The sequence below is a fragment of the Platichthys flesus genome, chromosome 13 (genome assembly GCF_949316205.1).
Source record: "Platichthys flesus chromosome 13, fPlaFle2.1, whole genome shotgun sequence".
In the NCBI taxonomy this organism is placed as follows: domain Eukaryota; kingdom Metazoa; phylum Chordata; class Actinopteri; order Pleuronectiformes; family Pleuronectidae; genus Platichthys; species Platichthys flesus.
The window spans coordinates 17,156,590-17,173,858 of NC_084957.1; the positions used below are offsets into that span (position 1 = coordinate 17,156,590).

At 43.0% G+C, this 17,269-nt stretch overlaps 1 protein-coding gene across 6 annotated transcripts in view; it reads left to right on the top strand.

Moving 5' to 3' along the window:
* Positions 1 to 16,363, top strand: part of tbc1d4 (TBC1 domain family, member 4) — a 29,526-nt gene extending 13,163 nt beyond the window's left edge. Inside the window, exons 12-23 of one of the 6 annotated variants that reach the window (XM_062402093.1) lie at positions 1,756 to 1,973; positions 2,437 to 2,595; positions 5,225 to 5,382; positions 6,610 to 6,822; positions 8,477 to 8,638; positions 8,927 to 9,085; positions 9,313 to 9,413; positions 9,505 to 9,648; positions 11,270 to 11,429; positions 11,604 to 11,773; positions 12,846 to 13,022; positions 13,616 to 16,363. In XM_062402093.1, the coding sequence (XP_062258077.1) occupies positions 1,756 to 1,973; positions 2,437 to 2,595; positions 5,225 to 5,382; positions 6,610 to 6,822; positions 8,477 to 8,638; positions 8,927 to 9,085; positions 9,313 to 9,413; positions 9,505 to 9,648; positions 11,270 to 11,429; positions 11,604 to 11,773; positions 12,846 to 13,022; positions 13,616 to 13,846 (2,052 nt within the window). In that variant the 3' untranslated portion in view covers positions 13,847 to 16,363. The other 5 variants (XM_062402095.1, XM_062402094.1, XM_062402096.1 and 2 more) reach the window with 5 other exon arrangements.
* The last annotated feature ends 906 nt before the right edge of the window (positions 16,364 to 17,269 follow it).

A 17,269-nucleotide genomic window follows, 5' to 3' on the forward strand; every position in this document is an offset into this window, starting at 1 on the left:
TTTACAGAAGTCTCAGAGAACCATTTGGGGTTTGTGGTTCCACTGTGTCACTGCCGTGCAGAATGTGCAGTGGAGGTGTGATGTCGACCCACCGACTCCCCGTCAGTCATGATTGGGTTGAGAGACTCATGGTTATAAATGAAAAAAAGTTGTTAGTTAGGATATATAGCAGGCTGCAGACCTCTGCTCTTTTTATTATGGAAAACATGTTAGAAGGGTGATGTCGGGGTCGGGAAAGAAACCATTTCATTTGTTGTCCTGATCTGGACCAGAGGTTGGATCCAGGATTTTCTTTTTCACGTTCTTTAGCATTGCGAGATCTCTTAAGGGCGTTGTCAACATTTTCCTAGATTTTTTTTCAGAGAACAATTCATGGATGTTGGTGAAAAATGTCAGGCCCCATGTTTCTCGGGACTGAGTGTGTGTGATTTGCTGCAGATGGAAACAAAAATGAATTGCATTTATTTATTTATTGAGATAAATGTTTTGTTTGTTTGTTTGACATTTGCATCTGTCATGTTATAACAGATTTTCCACCAGGTGAGGGAAATAATTCACAATTCGAGTCATCAAGTGGCAGCTAGACCTGATCTGGGATGTTATGAAGCTGCTACACTTCTTACCAGATACAGCACTGGCTTTTACAGATTTACTTAAGTCCAATCACTCAGTCATTGAGACCCAGACAAAAACAATCCTCTCTTAGGAAGAGCAAATAGTGATCATTTCATTCGCAGCCTGTCTAACTCAAGGACGTTGCCCTTTTGATGTTTCTATGCAGAATCAACACTTATTCCATTACACAGTATGTGTAGCTGCTCATAAAGAGAATCTGACGCCTTCAAGGCTCACCTGTGCTCCCTCTTTGTTATATTCCTGACAATCCGAAGAATGCCGCCTGCCTTGTTGTAATTAAGTGAGTGAGTTGTCATCTGGGGACTTGTGTCAGGATGTGGACGGTCCACCAGGCAGGAAATTCAAGTCAGGATGTGCAGTTGTGCGTCTGCTGAGCTGTGTGTGTGTCCTGGCTTCCTCTTCTTCGCTCTGTCATAGGACGCAACACGCTGCACGAGCGTCTGAGCCACTTGGTCTCATCAGCTTCCTCAAATGTACAATCACAAAAACAATGCGTTCAGCTGATGGTGCAACAGATGAGCAGACCTTCTGCAACGTGATGATTAGATTTTTGTATTTTTGTATTTCTCTTTTTTGTATTTCTCTATATCTATATATATATATATATATATATATAGATACAATAAGCTGCTGAGTGTCTCTTGTCATGTGGAGTGGAGTGGGCCGTCTCTAAAAGCACAATGGGAGGGGATTGGAGGGTTTGAGCAGCAGAGATCCTCCCCACCAATGGCGTGTGATACCTTGAGTCACAGGACGTCCACCATTAGAATACAATAGATGTGGGAGTTGTTTACTGCCAGGCGTGAGGCGACAGTGTTGAGAGGAAAGTTGAACCTGGAATGAGTCTGGCTGTGGGGTTTCATTGGTTTGGTGAGTGCAGACCTCTAGCACGAGTGTGTGGTTTGTATTTAGAGGCGTGGGAGGATTTTCTATCTGAATTCATTGAATTTAACTTGTATCAATGTTATGCCATGCACAGCTAATCTGAACACTTTAGCTGAATTTGGATGATGTGTTTTTTCAACTTCACAGTCAGATACATCAGAAAATCGAATCACATTACACATGATTAATAAAATGCTTTTACAGGTCTTGCTGACATCTTCCTCTCTTCCTCAGCAGGATGAGGAGTCCCCTGGTCACTCCCCTCCAGGTTCCCCCCCCGCCTTCCCCGACGAGGACCTGGAAGGCGGCCTGCAGTTCCGCCGGCGCGCCCACACCTTCAGCCATCCACCTGTGAAGAAGCGCATCTCCTTCGAGGGGCAGCCGGCCTGTCAGAGCAAACAGGCGCCGCTCCGCAGGCAGAACTCTGTCGCCCCGGAGCTGCTGCAGAGCAGGTAACGGACACTTTGCATCACAGTTTGCATCCATCACTCCCTTTCTCCATGTGTGAGAGTCAGGGATGTAGAATGTGCTTCCCTTTAGAAAAGTTGATGTTTTGCTTAGTGAATTGTGCTAAAAGTTTTCCACAAGGAAGGGGCTGTTGTGTTTTGTCTGAAGACTCGGCTAAGCTAACTTTGCAGAAGAAACCAGGACCTGTTGGCTTTTCTTTCAGTCACCAACTAAATATTTATTTGACCTCTGATGCGCACACAGACGTTGTTATCCGTTTGCAGCACTTCGATCAGTCCTCAACCTCTTTACCTCCTGCTCCGCTCTCCTAAAACAATAGCATCACACGTTTCCTGCCTCTGTTCTGATCCCTCATGAGTTCCTCTGTGCTCCGACCAGAAGGCTCTTTTCTTTTGTGTAACGTTTGTTTTTTCATTTGTGCGCATTTTCATGTTCGGCTCGCCCAAGGCCCGTGGCCATCTCGAGAACTCGCAGCGTTTCGGAGAGCGAGTCCTCGGACTCCTTCGGCCTCCCCTCCTCCTTCTCCGCTCCCACTTTCCTGAAAAGCTTTTACCAGGGCTCGCTGGGCTCCCTGAGCTCCCTGGCAGACAGTGGGAGCCTCAAGAGGTGAGAGGCGAACCCCCCCTGATTAGACCCAAGTGTACCGGCCCGAGAAATGAGATGGGTGGGTGGGAGGGACGGACTATTCGTTGGTGGAATGTTGGCTGTCAAATATTTTAACACTCAGCTTTTTTTTTGTTGTCCCTGTATCTTCTCTTCCTGTCTATCACCAGCAACTTTACTCGCGTTATTCCAGCTTGTTTTTCTCCATCGTCTCTGCAGCCGGACCGGCCCTCTCGCTTCTTCACTCAGAAGTAGAAGGGAATGCTGATAACCCCCCCCTCTTGCCTATGCATGTGAACATAAATCTTTGTTTGCACGGCCAAACCGTTTTTAAACTGGATTTACAGCCTCTAGTATCAACATTTCACACTTTTGCTATCACTTTTCCTGACCAGTGGCATTCACTGTGCTGTAGAGCTGCTACACTGAGCATCACGTCGATTCATTCCAGTCATGTTTTTATTTTGAAAGTGTGCAGTCAATGTTCAACTGCAATAATCAAACAAATAATATAGTATCTATAAACCGACTGAAATGGCTTGTTTTTTAGGTCTGGTACCGATATTAGGGACTAAAAATGTACCCTTTCCAATATTTTGGCTGACATATGTAGTTTATAAAAAAATGGGAATGATTATTAAGACGTCTTTATTAAACCCTTATGACAAAAAATGTAATTGAGGCTTGATATTTTACAGTTTAACCATAAACTTAATTATAAACAACTTTAAACGAAAAGAGTGGCACTTGAATTAAGAAAATAAACATTAATGTAAATCTGTGTATTCTGTAAAATAAGAAAATGAATACCGGCACAAATCGACAAACGTGAACGGCAAAACCATAAATCTGTGAGGAGCTGCAGTAGTATGTTCAGGAAAACACACCATACTGTGGTGTGCCTGGTTCAGATCTTCTCTCCTTACGCTGCCTCCACAGGGTCTGGGTGTGTGGATGGCAGGAAGTAAAGGTCAACAGTTCCATTATAGATGAGGTTCAGCGGAGTCGACCAATTGTAAAATGTTATTTCTCCACCACAGCTGTGCCTGAGCCGTTTGATCGATAATGCAGCAGAAACGTCAAGAAATTATTTTTCTGTGCATGTTTCCTGTGAACATGAATAAAAGCAGGTGTAAAAGAGGAGATGTTGCAAAGCCTCGACCTGCTGGGTGTTTCATTCTCAACATATTAGCATGTTTGCAAAAGGAGGTTTGTTTTCTGTTGCACTATCAATTTCGCCCTCTGACTTTGCTCCTGACTTAACCGACAGGAAAAAACAATACGTGGTCATAATCAAGTGAGGGATTCAAATCTGCTCAAGAGCCTGTGGTGAATGTGCAGAACGGAAAATTGTGCAAAAAAGATTGTTGTGTCAGTGACATTTGTCTCAACGAGAGGTCACTTCCTGTTTTTCCACATGATCGGACAGGCTCTTGTGTTCTGACTTAGCTTCGTATCTACTGTAGTAATCGAGTCAACTTCAGTGAGGGACACAGAAACCTTGTTTGCTTTAATAGAAGAAAATTATTGAATATATAAATAATTTAACGACATTTCTTAAATTTTACTTAAAAAAAAATGTAAAGCTCTGTTTTTGTGATGTGTGTACACATGTGTGTTGAGTCAACAAAAATGATATTTTTTGATCTTCAGGGAAAACACTTCAATGTGTGTATTCATACAAATGTATAATATAACAAATATGTGTTATTTAATTTCACTGATGTTCACGAGCTCTTGCAAAGAGCACTGGTATAGAATAAGGAAAAAACAATAGGAGAGGAAGAGACTGAGGAACAGAACAACATTGATATGGTTCACTTTTCAGACAACTGCATTATGATCTAAAGTGTCACATGTGACACTAAATGTCTCGTCATTGCAAAAAGAATGTAATATTTATTGTCACTGAACTCTTTTGGTCTACAGATGGTCTGTAGTTGCATGCTGCACAAAATAGTACTTGACTATTAATATACCACGCTAATATGCATAATAGTGGGGGTGTAGTTTATGTGACCTTCTGACTCAATCACTGAAAGCAGCACACTTGTAGTATGCTAACGCAAATAGCAGGTCGACTTCACAGAGACTCACATCTAAGCACACACTGAACTGTGGCTGTTGCACCATCAAAACTGGCCCTTTAAGATTCGCTGGAGCTCTGACCAAGTGTTTGGCTTAATCCTATTTATTTTTAATCCATTTTAAAAGGCTCTGCACACAGCAACAGTAACCCCACGATCTTCTCCACCACGTTGTCTCCTCTACTAACATAAACAACTTCTCCTGCAGACGACGGAGACGCCTGCATGTGCCTCGGCTGTGGCTGATGTCTGTTGTCGTGTTACACACTAACCGTGAACTGCTGCTTCATTAACGTGGAAACTGGGAATCAGTCAATACCTGGCACATGTTTTTTTCATCAGTATGTTTGAGATTCATCTCGACCGCTTCTCATCTGCTTGCATGAGAAGTTGTGTACAGTTTCCTGTTTCAGAGATGAGATATGTGTGTGATCATGAGTTGAAAGGTGTGCGTGCGTGTGTGTGTGTGTGTGAATTTGTAAGAAAGTGCTGAAGGAGAGTTGATGTAAGCCGACACCTGCTGACGCTGCTGTGGTCTCTCGTAGCAATGGGGAGGGCAGGAAGAGGACCTTGTCCGGCTGCAGCAACGACTCGGTGAGCGCAGGTCTCCCCCCGACCCCACGCAGGGTCTCCTGGAGGCAGAAGATCTTCCTGAGGGTCGCTTCGCCTATGAACAAGCCATCTGCATCCATGCAACACTCAGGTCTGGTAACACAATCCAACAGCTCAGGCGAGACACAAGATGATGCACAATGAATAAGCTCTGAATAATCCACAAGTGCATAGAAGATGAGTACAAGGCAGAAGGAGCGCTTGATTTTTGTGGGAAATCACTTTTTTTTTTTAAACATCTGACTTTATATTTAAATGCATTCATGTGATAAAACAGTAGGGGAGAAAGAAAAGAAGTATTTTTTACCTTGTAGAAAAAACCCTGATGAAGGAGCTTGTGAAACTGATCCTCCCTGTTCCCATGTCCAGTTTAATAGACTTTCTCGGCGTACCCAGGGAATTATAGAGAAATGTAAGATCATCTAATCTAAAAACATCTCAGCTTACCAATTATTCAATAAGTCTTGCTTTTTCTTATATCATTTTCAAAGAACATGTTGCTCTTTTAAACAGAGCAGTTGTGCACTGGGTTCAGACAAATTATAATTAAAGTGATAATGCTGCAAAATATCAACTGAATCTGAACAACCGATTTTTATTTTTGTAAAGCTCCTTTCCTCTTTATTTTATTTGTCTGTATCCAAAGAGCTTTACACAACTTATACAGTGTTTCCCCTATAATAGTACAGACCAGTCCACATAGGACCCAAAAAGTGTTTTTCAATAACAAAACAAGCAAATAATAAAGTCAACCAAAATGGCATGTGGCAAAATATTAATATCATGATGCAGCGGTGAAAAGGTATAGCAATGAGGTGTGCTCTTGATGTGCCGTTTTAGCAAAGGTCATAGGTCACACAGCTTATTGTCATTCAAATATAAATGAAGTTTGAAGTTTGCTCGCTGCTTTTGAGTTTCTGAGCACGCCGTGTTTTTCCACCCTGTGCACCTCACTATTTATTTATATTCGGCGGCACAGAAAGAAGAGAGGATTTCACTTTCAAAAGACAAATTCCTAATAATATCCCTTAAAAGATTCTTACAAATATTCTTAAAAAGACATCAGACATGCAGTACATTGCACTGGACGTCACATTCAAAGTTCTTCTTTAGCCCTGAACGTCAGAAAGATATCTGGTTCTATAGCTGCTTAATGGTCCAACTAGTTTTGTGAAGGTGCAGGGTTGGGTTATTATCTTTTGTGAACTCATTGCAGACAAGGTTTTTCATGATACGCATTATTATTTATGATCGTTGAGTTGAAGCTGTGTTTCCCATGTGTGCTCTCTGTTGATGTTTTATACTTGTTGTTATTTAGATCACTGTGATGCCAGAGAGCTGCTGCCTCTCTCTCCCCGCGGCTCCGTCTCCGGTCTGGACCCCTTTGGGCGTCCGCTGCTGTTTACGGGCGACCCGCTCTCCGGGGAGCGGCCTAAGAAGACGGCCGCCGACTACCAGGGGCTGTGGAAGACCGCCATCCACCAGCAGATCCTTCTGCTGCGCATGGAGAAAGAGAACCAGAGACTGGAGGGTAAGCATCAGTCACTGTTGTGCACGTAATAACTATAATAACATGAGGTCACATGAAAAACAGGAAGAACAAGATGTCTGCAGACTTGTTGTGATTGGATTATTTGATTCAGTGCATTCATCTGTGTACAGCCACTGCTGGATGTCATACTGTGTCATGAGGCTGCAGCTGCCCCCACTGGGTCTTACCGTTGAGATTTATCTGCCTGTGAAGATATTTATTACAGTCTTAAAATGTTCACACTCACTCATCACGACGCGCTCTCACACTTAAAGTCTTGTTGTTGCTAACTGAGGCTTTATGAGTGTGGACGGGGACAGAAGCTACAGCGCAGGCGACTCTTTATGCTTTTTCATTTCAGTTTATGGTCAGAAGTCTAATGCTGCCATGTTGGTTTTGGATTGGAGAGCACGGTTATATTTAGAGCGACGTGTTGTGGTGTTGCACAGTGACACACATTTGAACACATGCAGATACACAAACGTCCATGCAGTCGGTAGTTAAAGTGCATGAAAATAATTCTCCTTCATGGGAAAACGACCATAACAGTGTTCATATTTCAGACTTCAATAAATGACATGCTACATATCAGCTTTTGTAAAAGCACTGCCCTCTACTGGCCTAAGATATTAATGGTCTACTCCCGTTCCAAACCCACTCAAAACTCCTCTTCTCACAACGGGGAGTTAAAAACAAGAGCAGGAGTAGGAAGAAGAGGACGTTAAAGTTGACTGTCTTACTTTTTATATTAGAAATGGATGTTTTTTAAAGTAGCCTTATGAAATAAACAACTGTACTTTGTAACTGATAAAAGACAGAAAACCTCCAGTGCTCCAAGGCCTAGCATTCCTCTTAAAAACTATAATATTCATAAATACTAATATCGGTCCCTAAATGTGGCAGATTTTTTCCCTCAAGATCCTTCAACAATTCTCTGTGAAATTTAGAATTTTTTTGAAAAACGTCTTACTTCACATTGTTAAAGAGAGTGGAATAGAAAATCCTGGATCCACCCCCTGATCATCCCTCCACCAAATGCAGTGTTACTCCATCTAGCACTTATTCCGTAATCTTGATTTCATTCAAGTTTTCACCCCCGGACAAAAGTAGGAGTGACAGAAGAGTTTTTTAGGATGCAGCTGCTTGTCACATTTATGATTCTTTATACCAACACATCTCTTTCCTTTTGTTTGCTACTATGACACCAATGCTGGTCTGAGAACCTATCAGTGAATAATGCTTTTCAATAGAAGGTAAGAGAAATAAGAAGGAGCCCTTGGGACGGTGGTCAGATGCTTTGCATGACTCTTGGTGTCGGTTTTTAAATTCATTCGATTCATATCTCTCTCCACTGATGTAGCTTTTCCCTCATGGTTTAAACTTATGAAAGATACTGATGTTAATGTTGGTATTTTGGCTTGTGTGGTCTCCCCAGGACAACTGGTGACATGAGGTGTTGTTATTCGTCCTTTAATCAGCCACAAAGGCAAAAAAAACAAACAGAAGGGCCTTGTGCTTTTCTACTTCGGCCTTCTTTGGTGGTCTTGATTCTCTGGGACGACAAGAGGATCTTATTAGATGAAATGATGTTGAATACGTTCCTCTCATCTGTTTCATCTCCTTTTCTCTTTTTCGGGCGACTGTCACGCTGCAGCGAGCAGAGATGAGCTGCACATCCGCAAGATGAAGCTGGACTACCAGGAAGTGGGCCAGTGTTCCAAAGATGCACAGGCATATTGGGAGAGAAAACTGACAGCCCCCGGCCGAACGACGGTCCTGCAAGACAAGGAGGAGGTGTACCGCGCTGTCTGCCAAGGTGAGTGATGTGTGTGCACGTGTGTTCTGTGCAGGAGAGTCAGAGGAATGGGAAGTGAAGGCATGTGGGGTTTTGAATGACAATATGCAGTGGTGGCTCCAAGGGAGGGGCCACAGGGGGACATCCATTTTTGACCCCTTAGTTTCCCCAGTCCCGACTCCCATTAAATATTACGATTTGTTGATCATTTTCTTTACTAATCTTTTTGTTGGCTGCGTTTTTGGCTCCTGATTGAGGAACATCCTTGATCCGCCACTGACCATATTTAATCTTCATATTTGTGAGCAGGTATTCCAAAGAGCAGGCATGGGGAGGTCTGGCTGCTCCTGTCCCACCAGCACCGGCTGCGTCACAGACTCCCCCAGCGTCACCACGCCCCGGACACACCTTACCAGGATCTCCTGAAGCAGCTCACCGCACAGCAGCACGCCATTCTGGTGGATCTAGGTATGCACAGGATTATACACAAGTTTGGAAATTTAAAGTTCAGCCTCAGCTCTATAAATAAAAAGTCTGATTATCTGTTGTCAGTGTCATAGGATTGTTCTTTCTTGTAATTGGGGGTGAACTTGAGTGACAACACGTTATAAAATCCTCCACAGTGCCTCATCATGTCACATTGAAATCTCACAGAAACCTCACATTTACTTAATCTCTTGTGTCCCCCTCCTCAGGCAGGACCTTCCCCACCCACCAGTACTTCTCAGCCCAGCTGGGTGCAGGGCAGCTCTCCCTCTACAACCTCCTGAAAGCCTACTCTCTGCTGGACACAGAGGTGCACACTCTAATCCCCTCGCCCACAGTAGATCACCGCAAGGCCACAGTGTGGGGTGTGTCATGAAAAAGGTTTTCTCTGTGCCGCACAGGTTGGCTACTGCCAGGGAATCAGCTTTGTGGCTGGAGTCCTGCTGCTGCACATGAGTGAAGAGCAGGCCTTCGACATGTTGAAGTTCCTGATGTACGACCTCAGCATCAGGCGACAGTACAGACCCGACATGGTCTCTTTGCAGGTCGGTGGATGGATGGGCTTCTTTAATGTTTTGTTTGATATTTATGATTTACTCTGTGGAAACAAAACTCCCTACAAGTCAATTCAGGGTTTACCATTGATGTATCGTTTTCAAGAGACCTTTTAAAATAGTGTTTTATAAACAGCTGTCCTCTTGTCCAGTGCAAAAAGAAATTATCTCAACATTGAAGCCACTAGGATTATAAAGAGGATGCTGTGATATGCAGCCATGCAAGTTATGACCAAAGGGTAATAAGATTAAACAGTAACGTACAGTTTCCCCGGTATTTTAATTCTTCTCTTTTAATCATATGCGCAGAATTAAGGAAGCATTGGGGTTCAGAGTAATATATTATTATACAATATATATATTTAATCATGAAAAGAGTCAGAACATGGTGATATAAAGGGAATTTTTTTTTTTTAACTGGGCAAACATTACACATGTTTGCTCAACAAGAAATCCCCCCATAAGAATACACTGTTGCCTCTGCTGCAGTGTCATCTGGTGGAGGTGATGCAGACTGATTGAAATGGTTCCTCTTTGAAGGAGGTTATGTTTTTTGTTTGTTTGTTGGTCAGTTTGTCAGCAGTGTTCCATCAAAACTATCTAGCAAGGTGTTGGAGTCAAGACTTTGTTTTTTAAATATATTTTGATATCTATGAGTGTCAAAGTTGTTGCAGATCCATATAAAAATATGTAATTAGCAGATTTAAATGTGGTTTCACTCTGGTTTTCAAGGGGCTACACACCTGTAACTACCACCATTGTGTAGCTGAGATAATGTAATGTGTCTTACTTATACGCCTTGTTTGAATTTACTGTCAGTCTCTGGCTCCACTGGGTGCCATTCGAGTTGTGTATGTAGGTTTATAACTTATGTACCGGACTCTTACTGCACATTGAGTTTTTATCTCTCACCTGCCTGCTGTAAAAAGCCCCCACCCCCCTTCACCTCTGTGGGTTGTTAGTAGTCCAGAGCAAACAGTAGTCGAGTGTCTCCACCTCTTTCTGAAACCACACCTGCCTGCTCCGTCAGCCTCTGTTAAACATCACCTCACTGGGCTGAAATCCTCGGCAGGCGTGGTAATGTTTAATCTGCGTCAGGTAAGCATTTAGCCGCGCTGCCAGATCCTGCTTCTCTCAGCACAGTCGCAGTTGTGCTCCTTTAACAACCAGTCCAAAACCCTTTTTCAGAGAGCAGGGACGTCTTTTTGCCACTTCTCTTGAATGGTTGAGTACGAGGACGTGAAGGTATTACTCCAGTGATTTCTAACCGGCAGGAAACGTAACAGTGATAACAGGCTTGTTTTGCCTCGACCTCACTTCTGCTTCTCGTCTGTGTTCGCTGATCAGTGTCAGTTGTCAGAGTGTCCGTATAACTCGTCAAATTCTTTGGGGCCTTGGGACGTGTCTCAGCTAGTCTTTAAAACAACACAAGCTCCCTGCCTGGGCAAAGGTTCATCTGACAGCAAGTATAACACTCAGATCGCCCTTTATCCTCTATCTCCCCGGCAGATCCTGATTTACCAGTTTGTTGTAGCCCAGCGTGTTTTGACCTGTATTTGTGTTATTCAGTTTTGTGGGATTAAATCTGTGCACACTGTCCATGTTCCCCCAGGTTCAGATGTACCAGCTCTCCAGACTGCTGCATGACTACCACCGCGAGCTGTACAATCACTTCGAGGAGCACGAGATCTGCCCGAGTCTCTACGCCGCGCCGTGGTTCCTCACCCTCTTCGCCTCCCAGTTCCCCCTCGGCTTTGTGTCCCGCATCTTTGGTATATTTTTAGAACAATGGCTCCTGTGTTTCCTCACGCACACACAAAATGCTTATCAGCACAATACAAGAGGTTTATATTTAAACAGCCTCGTAACGATTTCAACTAACAGGTGAAATATGTGAAATATTTATTTTTGTGTGATTTGTGTTTTTTTTGTGTGCCTTTCTTCAGATTTCGTGTTTGCCCAGGGGACTGAGGCGATCTTTAAAGTGGCCCTCTGCCTGCTGAGCAGCCATGAGGGGGAGATAGTGGAGTGCGACGGCTTCGAGAGCATCGTGGACTATCTGAAAACGACACTTCCCAACCTCACTCAGACGCAGATGGAGCAGACCATTGCAAAGGTACAAAGTGCAAAGTAAATAGGAAAAACACTCTCAGGTTCACAAATAACAAAGCCCAGTGAGCCGTGTAAAGGTAATCCTCAGTGGATGATTGGCCACCAGTTAAAAGCTGCTCGTTTCTTGTGATGGTGGAAAATGCAACTCATAATATTCTTATAGTGTAGTTAAACTGAAAACTGAATTTCAAGACAAAGCTATAAACCTGTTTAATCAATACTCTTCATTGGCTCTGTCAGATCACATACTGCACAGTGGCCTAATGTGGAGAGGAGAGCAGATCGAAACGATAAATATACGACTTTTAACTTTCAGATTTAATGCAAATAAAACTTAATAAACGGCATTTAAATGTGATGTGCTTTCACAGTATATAGGAGAGAGATTGCTCTGCTTGTGTGTGGTATCCGACCCGAGCCCGTCAGGACCAGTTGGTTGGGGGGGAAAGAAATTGAAAATGCTATTCGGGCTCAGGTCGGATTGGGCTGGGTTATGTCTACTTATAATCTGACATGCAATTCTTACTCTGCATCTGCCTGTAATTAGTGAAAATGTCAGGTTTGGGTCAGGGTCAGTGAAAACCAGCACGCCTGTCGGGTTTGAGTCAGGCTCAGAAACAAGCAAAAGTGTTATGTAGTATTTGTTCAGCCGCTAGCATAACAAAATTAAAAAAAATCCCAAATCAACCCATTAAAACACAATGGAGAAATTCTAAATTCTACAAATGTTATCCAACATATTAATAAATACCAATATAAAGCTGGCAGGGTTCTGAAACTGTCAACAAATCAAATGACACTGTTGGTTCAGTTCAGCTTCCCCAGCCAACATGCGGCCCTCAACCCTCAAGCCATTTGTTTGTAGAGAAGAACAATTTTTCACAAATACGTATTCAACATTTATAAAAAGCTTACTGCCTAAGACACCTGGGCACTGTAGATTTCTTTCTTTACACAGCAGATAAGTAAATAGTGCAGCAGCAGAGTAACAGAGTGATTGACTCAAAATAAACTACAGTTTGTGTGCTCATGGTAATGAAGCCACACGTCATCCAGTGCATCCTTCTGTTTACCAGGTAATGGAGATGGACATCTCCAAGCAGCTTCATGCGTACGAGGTGGAGTACCACGTCCTTCAGGATGAGATGATCGAGGCCGGGCCGCTGCCCGATGACTCTGACCGGCTCGAGAAACTTGAAAAGACGAACACTCAGCTGAAGAAACAGAACATGGACCTTTTGGAAAAACTTCAGGTAAAGAAGAGCAAAATAAATCTTTTCATCTGCCGCCACATCAGTGATTTGGGGGAAAACAGCAGCAGGTTCTTTTAACAAAATTATAAATAATATCTTTTATTTCAAAGCTACATCGTTGAGAGGTGTTATGTGTAAATGTCATGATGGACTGGTGGGTTTACACACAGATCTCCACAGCTGCCACTGGTAGTGTCTCAGATTGCCCATAGATGGCGCTAAAACATAAGTTAAAAACACATTTAGAGCGAGAGAAAGACAAAGGATTTTACTTCTTTACATGTCCAAATAATCGTATGTCACTTTGATCAGTAACATGTAAATCTGTGCACGTTCTGAATATGAATGAAAGTCAAAGAGTTGATCTCTGATGTGACAAAGAAAAACAGAATCCTGGTGTTTAGAACTTGTTTCTTTATCAACACAAGCCAATAATTTACACTCTAATCATGTTGTGTTGCACTTTATTGTCGAGATTTTTATATAGGATAAAGAAACAAAGTCACACTTGTGTTGGTTGCTAGTTGCTGCTGAGTTAGAAATCCTGGTATCATCCCCTGTATTTACTGAGGTACATGGTGTGTGTCCTCCAGGCTGCGCGGCAGAAGATCCAGACCCTCGAGACCAGCATGGAGACCTTCCTTTCTCGGGAGAGCAAAATGAAGCACATGATTCGCTCTCTGGAGCAGGAGAAGGCAGCCCACCAGAAGACCATAGAACGCATGCGCTCGTGCGTTCCCCCCGACACCCTGACAGATGTGGAGATGACCCAGATCAAAACAGGACCCAACGGGAAAGCCAAAACTGCAGCCAAGAAGCCCTGATGGCAACCAGGGGGCTGGCTGGCTGCTCTGGGCAGACGCTCAGAAAAAAGAAAGACTGAAGTGAACAAATGGAGACTGCTTTAAGTGGAGGGCTGCTCGGCTCCACAGCTCTTGTTGTGCTGCTGCTGCTGCTGCTGAGCAAGAGCGGCGGTGGCGTCTTGTAAATGTGCGATGGCTTGACCTGAGACGTGCAGCCTGTATGGGAAAATGTATAGGTGATGTTTGTCAGCAGATAATAAGAGTGGTGGGAGGATGGCTTCAGTCACATTAGCGAGCAGACTGTTCCATCAGGGCTGCTGCTCTCTCTCATCTTTTTCACTGCCAGTTTGGAGGTGAGATGCACCACATCCCTCCCTGCTCACATCTCATGGTAATCACAGGGACATTTTCTAAGTGATTGACATAAGTGAGCAGTGTGTCTGCCTCTGCAAACCCCTTTTTCACTACTGCCTTCGCGTATTTACTACCAGTAGCAACACAGAGCAGGGAACAGAAGGTGCCTGCTGTCAACAAGTTGGACCTCAGGTTCAACGTATAGCCATTACCAGTGTGCGCAATCCAGAACCCGGTGTTTTTTCTTGTGTGTGTGTGTGTGAGATGGAAACTCTGCCTCAGGCTAATCACATGGCTGTGTTATAACCTTTTTATTCACTTGAAATGTTTGCGAATGTAATTTTCTCTCCAAAGATCATAGTAAAATCTATTTCTATTCTTTGTTCCTCCACAGAGGCAATTTTTAGACTTCACCCACAGTATATCACTGCTCATCTCTCAGCCCCGCCCAGCTGCTGTCACTTGAGAGTCGAGTCTTTATTACATGCACTGCTTTTTTTAAGGAGGAAGTGTTTCTTCCAAAGCTCAGGCAGGATGTGATGTTGCATGCCTTCTCAGTTTCCTGTGTGACTGACCGCGGTGTCGCCTCGTTGCAGCACCGCTGAGGCAAGAGTTCACACCCCCCAAGGAGGCACCGAAAAACAGACAATGGTGGAGGGGCCGTCTGAATGTAGCGTACATCACATGCTCCAGTTCTGAAAAAAAATCGTTATGCCTTTTTGTTTCTGCCGGCCCGAGATTTGTCAGAAGGTCTCCTGCAGAATGGGGGGACGACAAGCAGCTACAGTTGCCTGGCTCGAGATTTAACACACAACATATCAGCAGTTGCATTGATTTCTGTCACATGTACAAAAACTTGCAGTAAAACTCACGGGTTTTAGTTGAGAAGCAAGACTGCAAAGCCAATAAGAACCTAGAAGAGATTTCAGTTTCCTCTGATACATTTCAGAAACTCTGCGCGCGCACACACACACACACACACACACACACAACACGAGCAGTGAACTGGCTGAGTGTAGGAGCAGACAGTTTATATTAATTCAAAGAGTGTCCCTGGCTCTCTCGTCACTTTTGTTTTATCCCACCCCTGTGTCTGATTCACCATTGCCAGGGCTTGATTGAAAGCAATACAGGCCCATGCTTTCATAAAACCCCGAACATTAAAACCAAGGTGATGTCTGTCAAGATTTTTTTTTTTTTCCTTTTTCAAAATGTCTGTCAGACGTCCTGTCCTTGGTGACAAGTTGTGGTGACACATTCATTTCTAAAACTTTTATCCTTCGACTCTTTCTGCCGTGCGAGGCAACTTGTTTGTGTTCAGCAGTCCTTGCGTATTTTTTTGCATATATACCCACAGCACTCGCCGACTCTCTGCAAAGATGGGCGAGCTAATTGACTCAAAAGTTTGATGGGCTGATAAATGCGGCCTGACGTTCCCCCGTCAGCAGGAAATGCTCTCGTGGTTATCGAGGTGATGATGTAAAAAGTTGGCACCAAACTTCTCATAAATAATAGAGAAACGGTGGCCTCCGAACAGCAGGGTTCCTCTCATCGCTCCAGGAAGTGAAACATATCAAAAGACTCGTCTTTAAATCAGTTGAAGGATCCGTGGGAGCCTCGACTGCTGACAGCTTTCCGACCTCCCTTCTGCTTACTAAGAGTATTTGTCCATAACAGAAATTCACCATTGAACCAAAGATGTGGTTGTTCTTTGGAGATAATGAAATGATGAATGAGAATTGAATGATTTCACCCACAAATGCTGTGATGTGTTGTACGTTAAATGCGAAACCTTTTTTGTCACTACACCTGTTCAGCCTTCTTTAGGTTTAAGACAAAAGCTTGAAAGAAAATACCAAATATTGGTAGTAAAAACTTGACACTAAAAAAATAATTGTAATTGTATACTCTTTATTACATGAATTGTATTTCTTCTTCAGCTTATTCTGTAGTGCCATAACTGAATGTTGGCCTTTATTCTCCATCAACCGAGATGGGAGGCCGTATTGTGTATATCCAATGTAAAGCACTTGGTTGTAGTCAGTGAAGGGTCTTTATTTTAGATCAGGTCCTCTGAGTCCTGACTACTAAATATTGCTTATATCAATGTTTGCAGACTGTCAACATGAGGGCTGCACACAGGAACTGTCATGAATACTTCAATAAACCTCACCTTGCCTTGTTTTCTGTCTGAATGTCCTTCCTGCCCGGTAGGCTCTCATAAAGAAATCATGTTCCCCTACTGGTCTACAAGGTAGCACACTTAGTGTAGGACACAACCTCAAGCTGAAATGGTCTGTTAGGATGCATTATTACATAAAAGGCCATGGTAGGCCTCAACAGTTTTAGATTTCTATTTAAAGGCTGTTTTAACGCCTTGGGGAGAGAGAGGAGCAGCGATCAGAGAGGAAATCGACAGCAGGTTGTGTGAAACATTTAAACTGTATATTTTTGGAGTAGGGGCTGTTGGCCCATTGGATGAAATTAAAAATATCTCTGATTTGATGATGTGGATCATTGAGAACAAACCGAGGTACTTGACAACTACTACTCCCCAGCAAGTTGGCTCAAATAATAAATATAGACAGAACATAAACCCTGAACGGTAGAAATGGCGAATGTTAAAAATATTCCCAAAAATGTGTAAAAAGCTAAAAAACTTTGAACTGTTGAAATGGTAAGATACATGGCTGGACAAATTATAGATAAAAAGTAGAATTAGCTAATGTCAAAAGTATGCTGTAAATAACGAGGAAGCTAATAACTGTTGAAATAGTTACCTAGGGTTATGAAGGAATTCCAATAATAGATAACAATGTAAAAACATAAGAGACAGCCAATGTTGAAATATAGCCTAAAAAGTGAAAAAGCTACAATGGAGGAATGTTGAATTAGCTCATGTCAGAAGAATTTGATGAAGAATGAAAACACTCAAAATTGATGAGCTGTTGAATTAGCAAATACAAGTATAAAAGTATTGAAAACAGCTACAAGTAATTGAGAGGAAACTAAAAATAACGGACAAGTGGTTTAAACAATGAGGTAAAGTATATGGGTGATTGTATAAACCATAACTCTGCCAAGTGCAAA